Source organism: Castanea sativa, chromosome 4, assembly GCF_040712315.1.
Source record: "Castanea sativa cultivar Marrone di Chiusa Pesio chromosome 4, ASM4071231v1".
NCBI classification, from domain to species: domain Eukaryota; kingdom Viridiplantae; phylum Streptophyta; class Magnoliopsida; order Fagales; family Fagaceae; genus Castanea; species Castanea sativa.
This window is the reverse complement of record NC_134016.1, coordinates 7,312,507-7,330,099: the sequence shown is the minus strand read 5'-3', so window position 1 is coordinate 7,330,099 and position 17,593 is coordinate 7,312,507. Positions and strand designations below refer to the sequence as shown.

General features: G+C 40.5%; 1 protein-coding gene across 1 annotated transcript; it reads right to left on the bottom strand.

The window, feature by feature from the left end:
• Positions 1-353: 353 nt before the first annotated feature.
• On the bottom strand, positions 354-17,290 carry LOC142632384 (zinc finger BED domain-containing protein RICESLEEPER 1-like). The gene is made up of 12 exons (XM_075806806.1): positions 16,523-17,290; positions 11,510-11,521; positions 5,724-6,828; positions 5,516-5,624; positions 5,312-5,401; positions 1,675-1,778; positions 1,473-1,557; positions 1,297-1,380; positions 1,055-1,156; positions 635-744; positions 535-549; positions 354-399 (listed from the first exon to the last, which is right to left on the bottom strand). Exons 1-12 carry the CDS (start codon positions 17,280-17,282, stop codon positions 354-356), a joined length of 2,622 nt encoding a protein of 873 aa, XP_075662921.1. The 5' UTR covers positions 17,283-17,290.
• Between the last annotated feature and the right edge of the window lie 303 nt (positions 17,291-17,593).

Below are 17,593 nucleotides of genomic sequence, written 5' to 3'. Positions count from 1 at the left end.
AAATGCTACTCCACATCCAGTGAATGGATTAAACAAAAGAGATGCAGAGAGGGAGAGGAGGAGAAGGATATATATCTTGCATAACTCGATGTATCCTACAAATTTATTTTCCAATTCTTATCACAAATCTAATTTTCAACAATGCAACTTTAAAAAGAATGAGTGCCTGAACACTGAAGCAGAATACATGCGCAAAACACATACATTTGTGATCATAAAAAATAAAATTTCAGTCTCCCATTCATTCTTTTATACAAATCACGGTCATTTGAGTGACAGAAAGTAATCCTTTAGTGGAATTTTTTTAGCCCTTTCAATAATATTGGAACGTTGTTCATTATCTTTTGAAAGCACTAGATTTGCTGCCAACTTATATCGAAAACGTTCCGACTCGCCCTCCTACAAATAATTAGACATGTAATTAAGAAGTTTAAACAAATTATGTGAAAACTTGTAATTACTTCTAAGAAATATATTGCCTGAAAGGGCAAATGGAAGTTGAAAATATTTGTACATATGTGTTTAATAACATACATGCCACAGTCATACCTGAAATATGAAAAATGTTAAAATTGTAAAATTTGAAACATGCCCACAACACTTATCCATATGTACTAGTTTAACTAACACTTACCCATTATTTTGTCTAGGATTTGAGGGGGGTGATTTCAATGCAAATTTGGTTATACTATCATTATAGTTGTCTTTCTCCAAATAACTCAATAACTTATCAAGGCCTGTTACCTATTGCAAAGTTGAAATTCAACGCAAATCTTTAGTACAAAACTTAACAAAATCAAATAACAAAATTATTATTGAGTTGAAAGATAAAGAAACAATACCACAGTTTTCACATCTTTTTTTCGAATGTCTTGCTTAGTTGTGCTTGGCAAAGAGTCCAGTATATATATACATTTGTTTGGTATTAATTCAACAACACATAAGTACCAGTGTCTATCATTGTCATTCATAGGGATAAAAATCTACAAGTACAAATGAACAATGTATTAGCATGTATTAGTGTAATATACATATGTGTGTTAAGTAAAATTACCTGATTACATTTCACCAATTTTGACATATACTTGTCATTGTCCCTAAATGACTTTTTAAACCATGAAAGTGTGGGATTGCCATCTTCATACATCATTCTTTGCTACAAACATATATAAAAAGAAAAAAAATTAAGGTATTAATTAAACACTATAAGAACAACCCAAAACATATATAAAAGAAAAAAAAAATGATGTAATAAATAAACAATATAAGCACAACCTAAAATATAACGCAACTTACGGAAAAACGCGTTGGCAAATACCATGCATGTATTTTTGAAAACCTTTTCTCTTTCGTCATCTTGCAAATGACCAAGTTAATAATCTAAAATACAACATAATTGTAATAATTAGTGTATAATTAAAAAACACAAATATATAAAAATGTATTTAAATTTCATACACTAACGGACAAACCTCATCAGTTATCCATTGGTTAGGGAGCAAGGCCTTGAAAGCCGCACGTTCACCAAACTCATATTTCATGTCAACGAGAACTTCACTAAACATTATTCATTGACATTGACATTATTAAGTTAGATCTTATTCAATAAATTCATTAATATTAACTTCTATAAAAATAAAAATAAAAATAAAAAAGACAAAAAAAGAGACAAACCTCCCATCTAAATCCTCATTGAAAATGTAATTACATATGATCTTCTCAATTTCAGTATATGGTTTGAACACATTCATAATCTCCTCATCAACCAATCCAAATTCCTAAAAAAATATAGTATATAAAAATTAACATATATAAATATGTTGTATTTGCATGCTTATATATTAATGTACACATCAATGGCCTCATCTACAACGTATTTTTTATTTTTATTTTTTCCACTTTTACAAATTTGAAACTACAACTTGTAATGTGACAATTGGGTTACGTTTTAGCAATCTAGTAACTTTAGGCTTGCCAGAAGGTGTAACACATGATGAACTAATTTGATTGTTATAAGGGAAAGTTAATTATAGCAAATCTATATCCTATGCAATAAATAACCAAAAAAAAAAATTCGTGTAGCTAAAAACATTCTAAACACAAAAATAAATAAATAACAAATACTATATATCACTTACCATCAAGGTTGTCAAAATCGGGATTCTACGTAGTTAGGATCGTGGGAGGTAAGTAGGATCGAAGATCGTAGGATCGGATCGTGGATCGTAAGATCCTACTTATTTTCAGATTTTAAACAAAAAACCTATTGATAGTGACTTTGTATGTTATATAATCACTTAAAATATGAATCCTTCCATTTAAAAAAAATTGCATCATAAAATGTAATTTGCACGCACCACATCGTTCTTATGTCATTCTAACGAAGCAAAATATATTTAACTATTGACATAATGTATCTAAAAAGCTCAGTACATGTTTAATTAGCAACTAAGTACCAAAATATAATCTACACATATGGAAAATGTTTTCCAAATTCTAAGTTCCAAATCCAAAATAAGTTAGGCTAGTTAGCATATAAAAACTAGCTAACTACAATTTTACAATATGTAATCCAAAAGAGAATTTTTAATCTAAGGTAAACTAGCTAATTAAATAATGAAGATCCTATTTCATAATTTTTCAAATTTTACTTAATTTAGTTAACAAAATAGAAAAACAAAAACCTTAAAAGCTTTGTCAAAATCATATACACAACACAACAATATGGAATCAAGCTATCAAAGTACAAATAAATGATAAACTACTAAGTACTAACTACCAAAGCAAATTACCAAAAAGCTTAAAGGCAGCGATGGCTCATGGCAACATCATTGAGAGGGTTGAGAGGTGCTGGGTTTTTGACAGAGGAGTGAGGAGGAGTAGGATTGAGGTGCTGGGTTTTTTACTGGGTTTTTTTCTTCTTTTAAACGTTTAAGTTAAGTTAAGAAAGCTTAAAGGCAGTGATGGCTCACCATTAACAGGGCTGAGAGGTGCTGGGTTTTTGACAGAGGGCTGAGGAGGCGCGGGACAGAGGTGCATGCTGGAGCTTTGTGTTTCTAAATAGTTTAGGTTTTGTTTTTGAAAACGTTAAACTTATACCATAGGTTTTTTTTTAGATTTTATGTTGACATAAGGGTAAATTTGGGACTTCAATTCATTATTGGGCTTCTAAAACCCGTTAGGCTTGTGGATTTAGGTTTACCCAAATAAATCCCACTTAAAAAAAAAAAAAAATTTCAAGCCAAATGGTAGGATCGGTAGGATCCCATATGATCTTACGATCTTATACGATCCTACATGATCCTAACATTTTTGTGATCTTACTACGATTTTAAACTTTTTGGTGAAGTGAGATCGTAAAATCGTGCAATTTTACGATCCGGATCACGATTTTGACAACCATGCTTACCATGTTGTGAGATAGGAGTGTTTTGTTGCCAGGTATTTGTTTGGATTGGGTTAGCCCAACAATGTAAACATTGTGGTCTCTCTCCAATGTGTCTTGGATTGGAGATGGTGACACTGTCTTGGATTCCTTTTTAATGTGTACTATATCATTTTAGTTCATTTTGTCTTGTACTACAGATGTAGACTTTATCTTAGATTCTTTTTTAGTAAGTATTGTATTATCTTGATCCATTGTGACTTGGATTATAGATTGAGATATTATCTTCATTTCTTTTTTAACATCTACAACATCATTTTGGTCTAGGTAATTGGTGTGTAAAGTACGTTCCCTTGCTACATTCCTAAACTTGAAAACAATATCATTCTCAAAGATTGCAATGTCTTTAATGGCTTAATGCAAGATTAGCTAAAAAGATTGCTGCTACTCAACTATAAGGGGATCCAAATCTCAGTTCTCCTTATAAATGATAGTAGGTAATTCTGGTCAACTATGAGGCTCGTGACAGTTATTTGTACAATTCTAATATGCTTGCATTCAAATAGTTAATAGCAAAAAAAAATTCTGCTATGGGACTAAATACCTCAATATAAAAAAAATAATAATAAAAATAAAAAAAAGAGTAAAACTTATAAAACTTGGACTATTTAATATGTTTAATCTAAACCTTAAACTTTCGAAATGTTTCATTTAAACATCAATTTTTTTTTAAAGGTTTTATTTAAAAAATCTATCACAAATTATGTTAACCCATCGTTAAGAATTATGTGACCATCTGCTTTAACTGAAATTTATTTCAAATTTGGAGGTTTAAAGGAAATATTTTGAAAGTATTACATTTAAATGACACACGTCCAAAACTTTATTAAGGTATAAATAAAACCATATGAAAGATGAAGCTATTAGGTGTAATAAAAACTATTTGAAACTATATGGTTTAAATGAAAGTATTTGATGTTTAATTCTTTAATAAAATTTCACTTACTTTTTTCTCAAAAAAAAAAAATTATTTGAAATCATTAGGTTTGAATGAAAATTACCTGAAGCTTGACTAATAATATATATATATATATATATATATATATATATATATATATATATATATATATTTTTTTTTTTTTTTTTTTTTTGAGAATCAGCTTGTCTAATAAATGAGTGTTCCGAAAACTATATAAGGAGTGTGTCCAATATATTAGAGAGAATATATTAGAGAGATCTTTTTTATGAATTAATTACAATAGGGACAATACCTTTTTCTTTTCATTTTTCTTTCCTAATACATACAATAGGAATTTTCTTTTTATTTTTCTTTCCTAATAATATATATATATATATATATATATATATATATATATATATATATATATATATTTAGCCAAAGGCTTTATAGCTAATTGGTACCTCCCTATGTACAAAGTGTTTGGGGGTTTAAGGAGAAAAATGTTCGAGCTATAAGATTAGTAGCATGTTGTAATTATTTCTATAAAAAAAATATTTCTTTTAGTTTTCATAATAAATTAAAAGGAAAATTGTTGACGTGAAAAGTATTAAGGAGAAAAAATGCTCATAAATGATATAAGGTTTTAATTAATATCACAATCCTATCATTTTTTTTATTAGGAAAGTTTAACGTAATTTTCATTTAGTTTAAAGTTTATGCCTTACAATTTTGCATATTTGATTTGTACCTTAAATGGGGTAAATTTCATTGAATAATAGTAAAGATATAAACTAGTTTATAGAAAATTTTTTAAACTGCTGATATAGTGAGTAAATATTAGTAAATAAAAAAGTGATATTAATAATGAGCTTAAATGAAAACCAACAAGAGGTTGGTCGCATCAACATTTTGTAAAAATGTTGTAAAATAGTTTGTGCATGTAACATTACTCTATTTCATTATACATTAATTGGAAGTAGATTTTGCTCAGGACACGAAGTTGCACTACAATTTGCGGGCATGAGTTCCGTGTCAGCATTAGAGAGATCGTGTTTCTGCAAGTGGAAGCAGTGCCAACACAAACATCATTTCTTAAATGAAATATAGATAGCAAAACAAATGATAGATTGAGATTGTGCCTCTTGAGGTTCCAAAGTCCCCAACCAAACATGTAAAGTATCACCAGTTTGAACTGGCTCAGGACCCGAAGTTGAACCAGGATTTTCAAGCATGGGTTCTGGGTTGGCAATAGAGTGGTCATTGTCCTTGTTAGATGTGCTGAAGTTATATAGAATGAAATGGGATAAGGATTAAGGAATGCATAGAAGGCATACATAAAAGGAATTTAAATTCTTAATGAATGAAAATCGTACTTACATCTTTACAGGATTGTCCAACCAGTCCTTCCCACAAAACAATGCCTCTATAACGTCAGGATCCAAATCATTGAAAATTGGATCGAGTGTCATTGTTTCAATACAGAAAGCAGAATTTGATGTAGAGGTTGACATTGGAATTGCCAAGCTATCACGAGCCATCGTCCAAAGAGTTGGAGAATCTTGACTCTTGGTATGCCACCAATCCAATATGTCAAATTCTTCATCAGGTTCAAGAGGCTCTTTTAAATATTTTTCAAGTTCTGTACTTTGTCTATTTCTTTTTTTCCAATCATCTAGTATATTACAAGGATGATCACCATCTGAGGAATAGCTATTATCACCATTATCACCATCTGAGGAATAGCTGTTATCATTATTAATGGAGGAAGAAGATGACCTCTGACTCGTAAGGTATTTGGCATATAAATTAAACATATCGCCAAGATCTTCCTCATTCAAACGCTTGTAACTGTGATCAAAATATTCTTTGAATGGGTACTTCACAAAGTCAAATTTTGTTCGTGGGTCAAAAACTGCTACAATTCCGTAAACATATTCTACACGAACAAAGAAGCCAACAAAATGATCTGCCATCTTATTTGCAAAGTCAATTTTTGGCCATTGACCCAAACTAAAATAAATATAAAAAATCTTACGAAAATACACATTTGTACTAAGACATTTGCTTCCAAAAAAACTGCATATGGCATCATAGAAAAAAGTCAAACATTTGTGCACGACTTTTGCCTTATCCCATTCCTCCACAGATAAATTCATAGGGAAGACACAATTACTACTCTGTAGGTCAACAAATGCTTCCCCCTGCCTCCTTAACTCCAATGCAATTCGAAGCATGAAAAAGGTGGAATCCCACCTTAAAGAAACACCTTCAGAAGTAATGTCCTTGCCTTCTAAATGTAATTTCTTTACAACCTCTTCAAACTTTTGTTTTCCTTTTGTTGTTTCACTCATGTATTTGATAGCCTTCCTTATATTATGAAGAAAATAATCTATCTCATCCAATCCATCCTTAACAAGGAGATTTATTACATGTGTAATGCAACGGATGTGAAATATTTTCTCTCTGAAAGGATGGCAATTACCTTGATCACCAAGACATCTGATGGTACTGACGAATACGTAACTGACGAGTATAATTATAGACGAAGTTGCCTTCACGGACGAACATGACCAATATCTGCGTCATCAAAAAGAATTAATGTCATTCAATGCTGCCAATAAAGCTCCAACCGTTATAGGACCAGCTGGACTAACCGACGGGAACACATTAAAGTCCATAACTCCACCAGAGACGTTATCAGGAGTCATTAACACTCCAACGACTACAATCCCCAAGGGTATATAAAACCCTCACAACACCAATACAAGGTACATAAAAAAACAACATCACCACCTGAATCATTTTTTCTGGTATTTCAATCATTATCTTCTTCAATACTGACTTTATCATCGGAGGCGTTGGCGGTGCACCACACCGGTGACCACTTGAGTAAATTCCCTGCCTCCACAGTTCGTCGTAGTACTTACAGAGCCGTCCGGACGAATCCAAGCAAATCAACGAGATACCGTTTACATCAGCTTGGCGCCGCCTCGTGGGAACGACTTTGTCATACAACGAGAACGCAGCTCCCACCAAATTTCCAGTATGGAATCCAACCCGGACTCGCCGGCCTTGGCACAAGAAGTCCGACCCGCAGCCACCGTCGAAGAACTTACAAGACAGACCGGAGATGAGACAGAGGTTATAGCAAGAAGAGAACCGGTCAAGAGCCGTTCAAGAAGACGAAGGGGATAGTCGCGGAGGAGTGACCGACGGAGAACGGTAACCCCGGTAAGAGCAAGATTCCGACATCCTCCAAGAGATGAGGAAGGAGATGGATGAATTAAGAAACGCCATCAAAGAGAAGACCGATCGAAGCCTCGGATAAAATGGTCGAGCGACGGACTCTCCTTTTACCATGGCAGCCCTAGAAAGACCGGTACCGGCAAAATTTCGCTACCCCCGCCCGAGCCTGACGGGCTCAAGGACCCCCAAGATCACCTTAACACCTTTAAGACGACCTTAGGCCTTCAAATCCCCGACGAGATCATGTGTCGTTCATTCCCAACTACGCCGAGGGAGCCGGACGAGAGTGGTTCACAAGATTGCCCACTTCGTCCATCGATAACTTCGAGCGCTTAAGTGCTTTCCGCGCCATTTCGTCGGGGGCAACGACCCAAAAGACCGCCGGATCACCTACTCACTATTAAGCAAGGAGAGAGGGAGACCTTGCGATCGTATGTGAAACGCTTCACTCGAGACCCTAGAGGTGGACGATGCGTACGATAAGGTCCAACCGACGACATTTAAGGCAGTGGCTTAAGTCCAGAGAATTCGTCGTCTCGTTAGCAAAGAATCCGCCCCGACGATGGCGTAAATGTTACCGAAAGCTCAAAAGTACATGAACGCCGAGGACGCACTCGCGCCCATCGTAGACGAGGGAAGCTAAAGACGGAAGGAAGGAAGGAAGACGAACGCAGGGGACAAAAGAGGAGGAGCGTCCGAGCCGTCATGGAGAGGTGACACCGACAAGACGGAAAGACGAGAAAGCTCCACGACCGGTAAAATTCACACCCCTAATTATGCCCGTTGACAAAATTTTGACAATGCATCCAGGATCAACACCACCTAAAGTGGCCAAAGCCCCCGCACTCGTCACCAAGTGTACGGACAAGAGCAAGTACCGCCGATTCCACAAGGACCACGGCCATTACACGAAGATTGCCGAGATCCGAGGGGACCGTATAGAAGAACCGGACATAGCGTAAAGGAAAACTTCGAAGTTTGTCAAGAAGCGGGTGGAATCCAAGAAATTCGCAGAGGGCGACACGAGCCAACGAGAGCCCTCGTCCAAAAACGAGAGTCGCCGATCTCAACCACAAGAAGTGATCGGGGAGATAAGCACGATAGCAAGTGAGGACCTTTCATGCGGGGGGATCGTATAGGTCCCTCAAGAAAACGTACTGTAGACAAGTAAAATGCGCGTCCACATGGAACCCCCATTGAAACACAGACGGACGAACCAAGATATATTCTTCTCAAATAAGAGGACGCGAGGGGAGTCGGCAGCCCCATAACGATCCGCCGGTGATAGCACTCACAATTGAAGGGTTCAATACTAAAAGGATCCTCATCGACAACGGTAGCTCGCGTACATTATGTACCTATCGGCCTTCCAACAATTGAAACTAGGCCCCGGTAAATTGCGTCCGTTTCGAGTCCCCCCTCGTCCGCCTTTAGCGGCGACCGGCATACCCCAAGGGCATTGTGACACTAAAAGTCACGATAGGCGCATACCCGAAGCGCAGACTCGTCATTCGGACCCCCGGTTGCCAGATCGCCCCTCTTCGTACAATGTGATCATTGGAAGGCCCACGCTCAACCAATGGGAGGCGCAACGTCCACCTACCGCCTAAAGATAAAATTCCCGACCGAAGAAGCGGGTCGCGAGGTAAAAGGAGATCAAGTCTTAGCCGCAGAGTGCTACCAAGCCGTGTTGGCTGCAGGAGAAAACCACACATGGACGATTGAAAGAGAAAAAGAAGACAACATGGAAGCCCTAGAAACGGTAGAACTCGCTTCGAGGGGGAAAGCTCGAAGGTGACGAGAATAGGTACAACTATAGGCCCCGAGATGAGGAATGAGCTCGTCCGTTTACTTAAAGGAAATTTGGACGTATTTACATGGAGTCACGAAGATATGCCGGCATACCATGCTGTGTAATCCAACACGAGTTGAAGACAGATCCCGAGAAGAAACCCGTCCAAGCGAGAACGACGGTCTTTGCCCCCGAACGAAACCAAGCAATCATGGAAGAAGTTACCGTATTATTACAAAGTGTGCTTCATCCGAGAAGTTTATTATCCCGAATGGCCGGGCCAACGTCGTGTTAGTGAAGAAAGCAAATGGAAAATGGAGAATGTGTGTAGACTTCACGGACCTAAACAAAGCCTCGCCCGAAAGATAGTTTTCCCCCGCCGAGGATAGACGCTGGTAGACTCTACGGCCGGACATAAATTACTAACATTCATGGACGCATTTTCGTGTTACAACCAGATAAAGATGGCCGAGGAAAATCGTGAAAAACCGCCTTCATCACAAGCCAAGGACTCTACCGCTATAAGGTAAATGCCCTTCTGACCGAAGAACGCAGTGGGCAACGTACCAAAGATTGGTGAACAAGATGTTCGCAAGCAAATTGGGAGAAATATGGAAGTACATGTGGACGATATGCTCGTCAAGAGCAAAGAAGAGTTAACTCACCTGACGACCCGGGGAGAGACATTTAATACCCTCCGAAGATACCGTATGAAGCTCAACCCTAGTAAGTGTGTTTTTGGGGTAGCTTCGGGAAAGTTCTTAGGGTTCATGGTATCCCAAAGGGGAATAGAAGCAAATCCGGAGAAGGTGCAAGCGATACTCGACATGGCATCCCCCAAAACCATCAAAGATGTCCAAAAGCTCACAGGAAGAATAGCTGCACTGAATAGGTTCGTCTCTAAAGCGACCTGACAAATGCCTCCCATTTTTCAAAACGTTGAAGCAAGCGTTCGCCCGGATCGACGATTGTGAGGCAGCCTTTCAAGAACTCAAGCGCTACTTGAGCAGCCCGCCCGTCTTGAGTCCCTCAAAAGCAGGAGAGAACCTTTATTTATACCTGGCAGCCTCGTCCACAGCTGTCAGCGCTGCCTTAATCCGAGAAGAAGACAAGAAGCAGCTCCCGCTTATTATTATGTCCCAAGCCTTCCAAGGAGCAGAGACTAAATACCCCAGATTGAGAAGATTGTCTTCGCCCCTAATAAGGGCTTCGCGAAAGCTACGACCATACTTCGAAGCACACCCTATCCTTGTAATGACGGATCAACCCATCGAGAAATCCATGAGCAAGCCCGAAGCAAATGGGAGAATGGTCCAAAGGCAATCGAACTCAGCCAGTTCGACATCGAATACCATCCCAGAACGGCCATCAAGGCGCAAGCTCTAGCGGACTTCATAGCAGAATTCACCTTCCCAAACGAGGGTGATGTCATGGACGAGGCGGAACAGTGGACGATTCAGACTGACGGATCGTCAGCCCGAAAGAGGGAGGAGTAGGGATCATTATAAACACCCCCACTGGAGAAAAACTCCAATATGGAGTCCAATTAAAATTCCCGGCGACCAACAACGAGGCTGAATACGAAGGCATACTGACGGGACTAAGACTTGGCAATGCCCTCGGGATTAAGAACTTGCTCATTCAGAGTGACTCGAAACTAGCGATAGGGCGATCGTGAAGAGTATGAGGCGAAGGAAGAAAGGATGCAGAAGTACCTCAAGTTGATCGCAGCATCTAGCTCGTGGGTTCGACAAGTTGAATTTCGTCAGATCCCGAGAAGCCAAAATGCAGGCGTACGAGGTCGCCAAAATGGCCTCGTCTATAGAAGAACCAATGAACAAGGAGATTCTCATGGAGATTCAGAAATACCCTAGCATCGAGGAAGTCCCGTATTCCCCATCCGAACACGGTGGTTGGATGGAACCGATCGTCTCATATCTTCAAGACCCGACATCTTCCTCATGACTTAATGGAGGCCAGAAGATTAAAGCAAGTGGCAGCGATTCACAATTTTGAATGATACCTTATACAAAAGAGGATTCTCCTTGCCTTATTTGAAGTGTCTCGACGAGGAAGAAGCTGGCACGTCCTCCACGAAATCCACGAAGGGATATGCGGGGACCACGCCGGCCCAGATCTTTGCAAGTAAGGTTATTGGGGAAAGGTATTTCTCGGCCAACTATGCAGAAGACGCTATGGAGCTCGTCAAGAGGTGCGATAAGTGCCGCAGGTTCGGGAACGTCCCGCAGGCTGCCACAGAGAAGATGACAACGATTACCTCCCCCCGGCCATTTGCACAACGGGGGATCGACATCGTCGGTCCGTTACCGTCGGGAAAAGGACAAGTACGATTCTTGCTCGTCGCTATCGACTACTTCACTAAATGGGTTGAAGCAGAAGCAATAGCAACGATCACAGAGGCAAGAATCCGCGGGCCGTGTGGAGAAACATAATTTGCAGTTCGGGATCCCACAAACGATCATTTTCGTACAATGGCCGTACTTCGACAGGGATTTAGAGACTTTTGCTCGGATCGGGTATCAAGAATAAGTTCTCGTCACCTCGGGCACCCAGCCCAACGGACGTACGGAGGTAACTAATCGAACACTCGCTCAAGATCATAAAAGCACGACTAGACGAAGCCAAGGGCGCGTGGCCGAAGAATTGCCCAATGTCTCGCGGGCCTACAGACCAAAGAAGAACCCCACGGAGAGACGCCCTTCAGCTCACTTATGGCACCGGGGCAAAGAATCCCGCCGAGGTGGGTATGACCAGCACTCGGCGAGAAGTCTTCCGCGAGGAGAATAACGATGACCCGCCTTCGAATCAATCCGGATTGCTTAGACGAGGTAAGGGACAAGGCATCGAACATGACGTTGAAGTACCAGCCGTAAGATGACCGAATACTACAACAAAAGGGTCGTGCTCGAAGACTAGAAATTGGCGATCTCGTCTTACGTAAGGTGACGACTGCAACTAGAGACCCCGCCCACGGGAAACTTGGCCCAACATGGGAAGGACCTTACAAGGTCGTGCACTACTCACGACAAGGCAGCTATCACTTGGAGACCCTGGACGGACAAAAACTCCCGCGACCTTGGAACATAGAAAACTTGAAGAAGTACCACCAACAGACATAGATCAAGAATGTACTAATTACTGAAAATTAATGAAATGATTTTTCAAATGATGTGCTCATACAGGTACCAAGTCTCGGAGAGTCAAAAAAAAAAAATGTCTAAGTAATAAGATTCCGCCTAGACGGATGTACATTACTGACGAAGACAAAGGCAAAGAACTTTTGTCCAAGTAATAAGATTCCGCATAGACGGATGTACATTACTGACGAACACAAAAGCAAAGAACTTTTGTCCAAGTAATAAGATTCCGCCTAGACGGATGTACATTACTGACGAACGCAAAAGCAAAGAACTCTTGTCCAAGTAATAAGATTCCGCCTAGACGGATGTACATTACTGACGAACACAAAAGCAAAGAACTCTTGTCCAAGTAATAAGATTCCGCCTAGACGGATGTACATTACTGACGAACGCAAAAGCAAAGAACTTTTGTCCAAGTAATAAGATTCCGCCTAGACGGATGTACATTACTGACGAACACAAAAGCAAAGAACTTTTGTCTAAGTAATGAGGTCCCGCATAGACGGAGGCACATCATTGACGAAGCAAAAAAAAAGAGAAGAAGAAAAACGCCTAAGTACAGGAGAAGGCTTAAGTGATCACGTTCCCATCCAGTGGGCGAACATTACTGACGGACACAAAAAAATATATTTTTATAACAGAATATATCCAAGTAGATGTAATATTATAAAAGCCTAAAACCTGAGGCCATTGTTCCAAAAAAAAAAAAAAAAAAAACCCATAAACACTGGGATAAAGATACACATGAAAATTTCTAATTGTCCAGGAAATTGAGCCTGAAAAACATGTCAGGCACCTCAAAAAAAAAATAATAAAAAAATACATGTGATAAAAACTTTTTGATTACAGGTTCAAACTACCGGGTCGGCATCGTCTCCACCAAGGGGCGTGTGGGCGTCGATGACGGGAGCATCAGAACGTCCTCGGGGCTCTGGCCGGCGGCGGCTAAGGCGCCCGTCGAGAGATCTCCTTGTCGACCTCCTCCATATCCGCCGCCCGTATCCACCCCGAAGGATGCTTGATGCAATACCTCCTCAAGAGCTCAAACCCCTTAGCACTAACCGAAGAGCACAGTTGTACTCTTCGTCCGCCGGAAGCCCTCGATGGCCCTAGAGGCGACGACCTTGATTTTTCCTTCGCGGGCCGCGAGCCGCTCGTCCTTCCGTAATCCGCCTGTTCAACCTTAAGATCGTCGCCTGCCTTTTGACCTTGTCCTTGTATTGGTGAACATCCTCCATCGCGGTTATCAGCCCTCTTCGCCTCGAGTTCTCCATCTCCCGTGACTTTGATCCGAGAAAGCGAAGACTCGACCTTGGCCTCCTGAGCTTGATACTCCGCTGAAAAATGGACGGCTTCCCCCAACACCTAGAAAAAAAAGGGGCATGCAAAAGAATAAATAAGAAAGAGAGAGGCTTATGTGTAAAGGCGTCACGAGAAACAAACGATTTACCTGTACGAGTTTATGGATATGACGACCCATCAACTCAAACTCGGAGTCGAACCCGAAAGCACCTTCAGTCTTCGCATTCACTACCCCACGAGCCCGATCCGTCGCCAACTTCTCGTCATCCCAAATCGAGGACGATCCGCCGCATCCTTTTCTTTGTCCGATGTGCGAGGCCTCTGGAAGCGGGAGTCGGAATTTCTTCACCGAAGTGGCCGGAGAAGCCGTCCTCGTCGTCCCAAGACCCGAAACCACGGGTGTGGTCGAGACCGTCGAGTAACGGAAGTAACCTTGCCCTTCACTCGAACCACCTTCTTCCCGAGGCTCGACAAGGGTTCGTCTTTCGGACCTCATTTTTTCATACATGCCCTTGTTGAATTTCGTCGTCATCTCCGCAAAAGGGAAAAATTTGTAAGAGAAAGAGTAAATTGAACAAGTACAGCCTCGGGGTCAAGACCGACGAACTTAGAAGCTTACTCTTCTTTCCTCGATATCAAGGCTTCGTAAGACGTAGGAAGACGGATCGGGGCCGAGGTTGTAGAAAGCGAGTGTCCTCGGGTCTACCAAGTCGTCCCAATTGTCAATGGATCGGGAATAAGTGATGGCCGCCTCAACGCGCTCCCTTGTACTCGCTTTTCAACTTCGGCTTCGTTTAGCCGCACGAGGACGAAGGAAATTAGCAAAGAATCACTCCAAAAATATATATAAAAAAAGTGGCGAGAAAGAAGATCGACGCACCTAAGGCCTGGGGTTCCCCACCGACGAAGCAACCCGGGGATCTCACCCGCCCCGTCGGAGGGAGTCTCAAAATTGTCCCCGCACACAAACACAACTGACTTCCGCATCCGAAGGACGAAGGCAAGCCCTTGACGATCCCGGTTCTTCTCTCCCAAGGTACTAGCTCGTAATACCCGTACTCTTTGGACTCTTTTTAGACGGTATAAATATACGAGCTCGTTTACCTTAATCATGTCCCCGTTAGCGTCAACCATATTTCCATACAAGACCACTATTCTCCACGAATCCGGGCATAAGTTGCCCGGGCAATCCCCGTATATGCGTGAGCTCCATGACAAACGGGTGGACGGGAAGCCTAAGTCCACAAGTGAAAGCGGCCTCATAGAAGCACAATTCACCGGGGAAAACGAGCAAGCCCCCGTCATCGTCGGGGCGACGAACACGACCCGCTTCCGGAAATTGAAATCTATCCCTAAACCGATTGACGGCGTCGAATCCCAATCCGCACGGCTCCACAAGGGCATGGAAAGCCCTAACCTCTCTAAAAGTCGAGACGGCCGTATCTCCCTCCATAGGACCGTCGCTAGACGACAACCCGCATCGAGGTCACTAGACCTAACCTCTCGACATCAACCTAAGCTTCTTCACCAAATCTTCAAACCAATCGACGGATTCCCTGAGCAATGGGTATAAATCACCCAAAACAACACCTAAACCGGCTACCCTCCGAAACAAAGCCCCTCAAATTGGGGAAAACACCTAATGACCCCCTAAGCGAGCAAAAAGAAAAGAAATTGAAGGACAGCTTTCCCTAACCTCTAAATTACTAACCATGAACTTCCAAATACAAAGAAGAATACTAAGATTCCCACGTAAAGAAGAGAGAAACAAACAGGGAGAACCACAAAGGAAAAACAAAAAATCGATACTTGCAGAGAAAAAGAAAGAAAAAAGAGAGAGAATGAAGAAGCTTACCTCGAGACAAGAAAGAAGAGCCCAACCTAAGAACCAAAAAGGAGCAAAGAAACGTGCGAGGAGGATGCTTAGAGGAGAAAACCGGAGTTTGGAAGGAAATGAAAAGTAAAGTGCAGAGAAATGAGTTTAAAAGCCAAAATGTAGGTGAAAAACCGAAAATCGGCGGAAAACCCAAGGGTCACTCCTTTCCAACCCCATCACGCCACGTGGCCACGACCCACGCAACGCCGCCATAACGCATTCAATGCGGCACGAAATCCTAAAGGACAAAAAAAAAAAAAAAAAACTGTTCAAGCCCACGATCGTCACCGACGATCGTAAAGCCCGGGGGCATCTCGATGGTACCGACGAATACGTAACCGACGAGTATAATTATAGACGAAGTTGCCTTCACTCGACGAACATGACCAATATCTCGCGTCATCAAAAAGAATTAATGCCATTCAATGCCGCCAATAAAGCTCCAACCGTTATAGGACCAACTCGGACTAACCGACGGAACACATTAAAGTCCATAACTCCACCGTAGACGTTATCGTGAGTCATTAACACTCCAACGGCTACAATCCCTGGCAAGGTATATAAAACCCTCACAACACCAATACAAGGTACATAAAAAAACAACATCACCACCTGAATCATTTTGTCTCGAATATCCATCATTATCTTCTTCAATACTGACTTTATCATCGGAGGCGTTGTGGCAGGCACCACACCGGTGACCACTTGAGTAAATTCCTGCCTCCACAGGTTCGTCAGAGTACTTACAGGAGCCGTCTGGACGAATCCAAGCAAATCAACGAGATACTGCTTCATCAACATCTATCTAAGATTTTTACCATTTGATTATTTGCAGAAGAACTTTCAACGGTTATAGTAGCCAATTTCTTGTCAATGTTCCACTCCAGAAGCACACCTTTTACTATCTCAAAAAGAGTTTCTCCTGTATAATTGTACTCCACATTTTTTATGGCAATATTCTTCTTCAGTTTTGGACCATCTTCAATAAATTGCATAGTAAAAGAACAATACTTGCTCTGTTTTCCACAATCTGTCCAAAAATTAAGTATTAAACTGAAGCTCAAGACCTTATCAAACTGTTCGCAGAGTTTTTCCTTTTCTTCTCTGTAGAAACAAAGAATCTTATCAATTAAAGTGTCTTGTGAAGGAAGTTTGAACATTGGTTGCAAATTGTTCATAAAAATTTTGAAGTCCTCATGATCAACCATATTCAATGGATACCCATTCTTAATAATCATTCTTACCAAATCCAAGCCACTCCTTTCTTCATCAAACACAAAATTCCCATTGGTGACAGTTGGATTTTCTAAACCACCAGTTTCTTTTTGTGATCCTTTACATTTTAAGGAATTCAAGTGATTTTTCAAGTGTGTGGTCCCGTCTTTGCTTAACCCTGAAAAGGGTTTCCCACAATGTTTACATTTGGCCCAGACCATCCCATTTTGATCTGTTTCCTTTATGAAGTGGTTCCAAACTTCCGACGTTGACTTTCTCTTTTTAGAAGAATTCGGCGGTGCTGAAGTTACCTTATATGATGCTGAGATCTCTGGACGTTTCATTTTGTTTACTTCCTAATTAAGACATACAAAAATAATAGAACAAATGGTCAAGCATATTTAAACTAATTTAAACTTAGAAGATGGACAATTAAAATGTCCAAAATGTACTAATAAAGATTTGCATGGCACAACAATGAAGGGCAAGCTAAAGAGCTAGAGGCAGATGGGTAAATAAAGCATAGTGAAATTTTCATAATTGTAAAAAATAAAAATAATTTAAGTAATAATATTTTTGGAATTAATTTGGGCTATGTTTTAGCAATCTAGTAACTTTAGGCTTGCCAGAAGGTGTAACACGTAATGCACTAATT

What these genes read in the sequence shown, in the direction of transcription:
- LOC142632384 (XM_075806806.1), bottom strand. Translation starts at nt 17,282, where the DNA reads ATGAAACGTCCAGAGATCTCAGCATCATATAAGGTAACTTCAGCACCG. An exon ending in TTGGACAATCCTGTAAAGAT is followed by an intron (nt 5,625 to 5,723) that starts GTAAGTACGATT and finishes ATATAACTTCAG; the next exon opens with CACATCTAACAAGGACAATG. An exon ending in AATTGGTGAAATGTAATCAG is followed by an intron (nt 745 to 1,054) that starts GTAATTTTACTT and finishes ACTTTGCAATAG; the next exon opens with GTAACAGGCCTTGATAAGTT.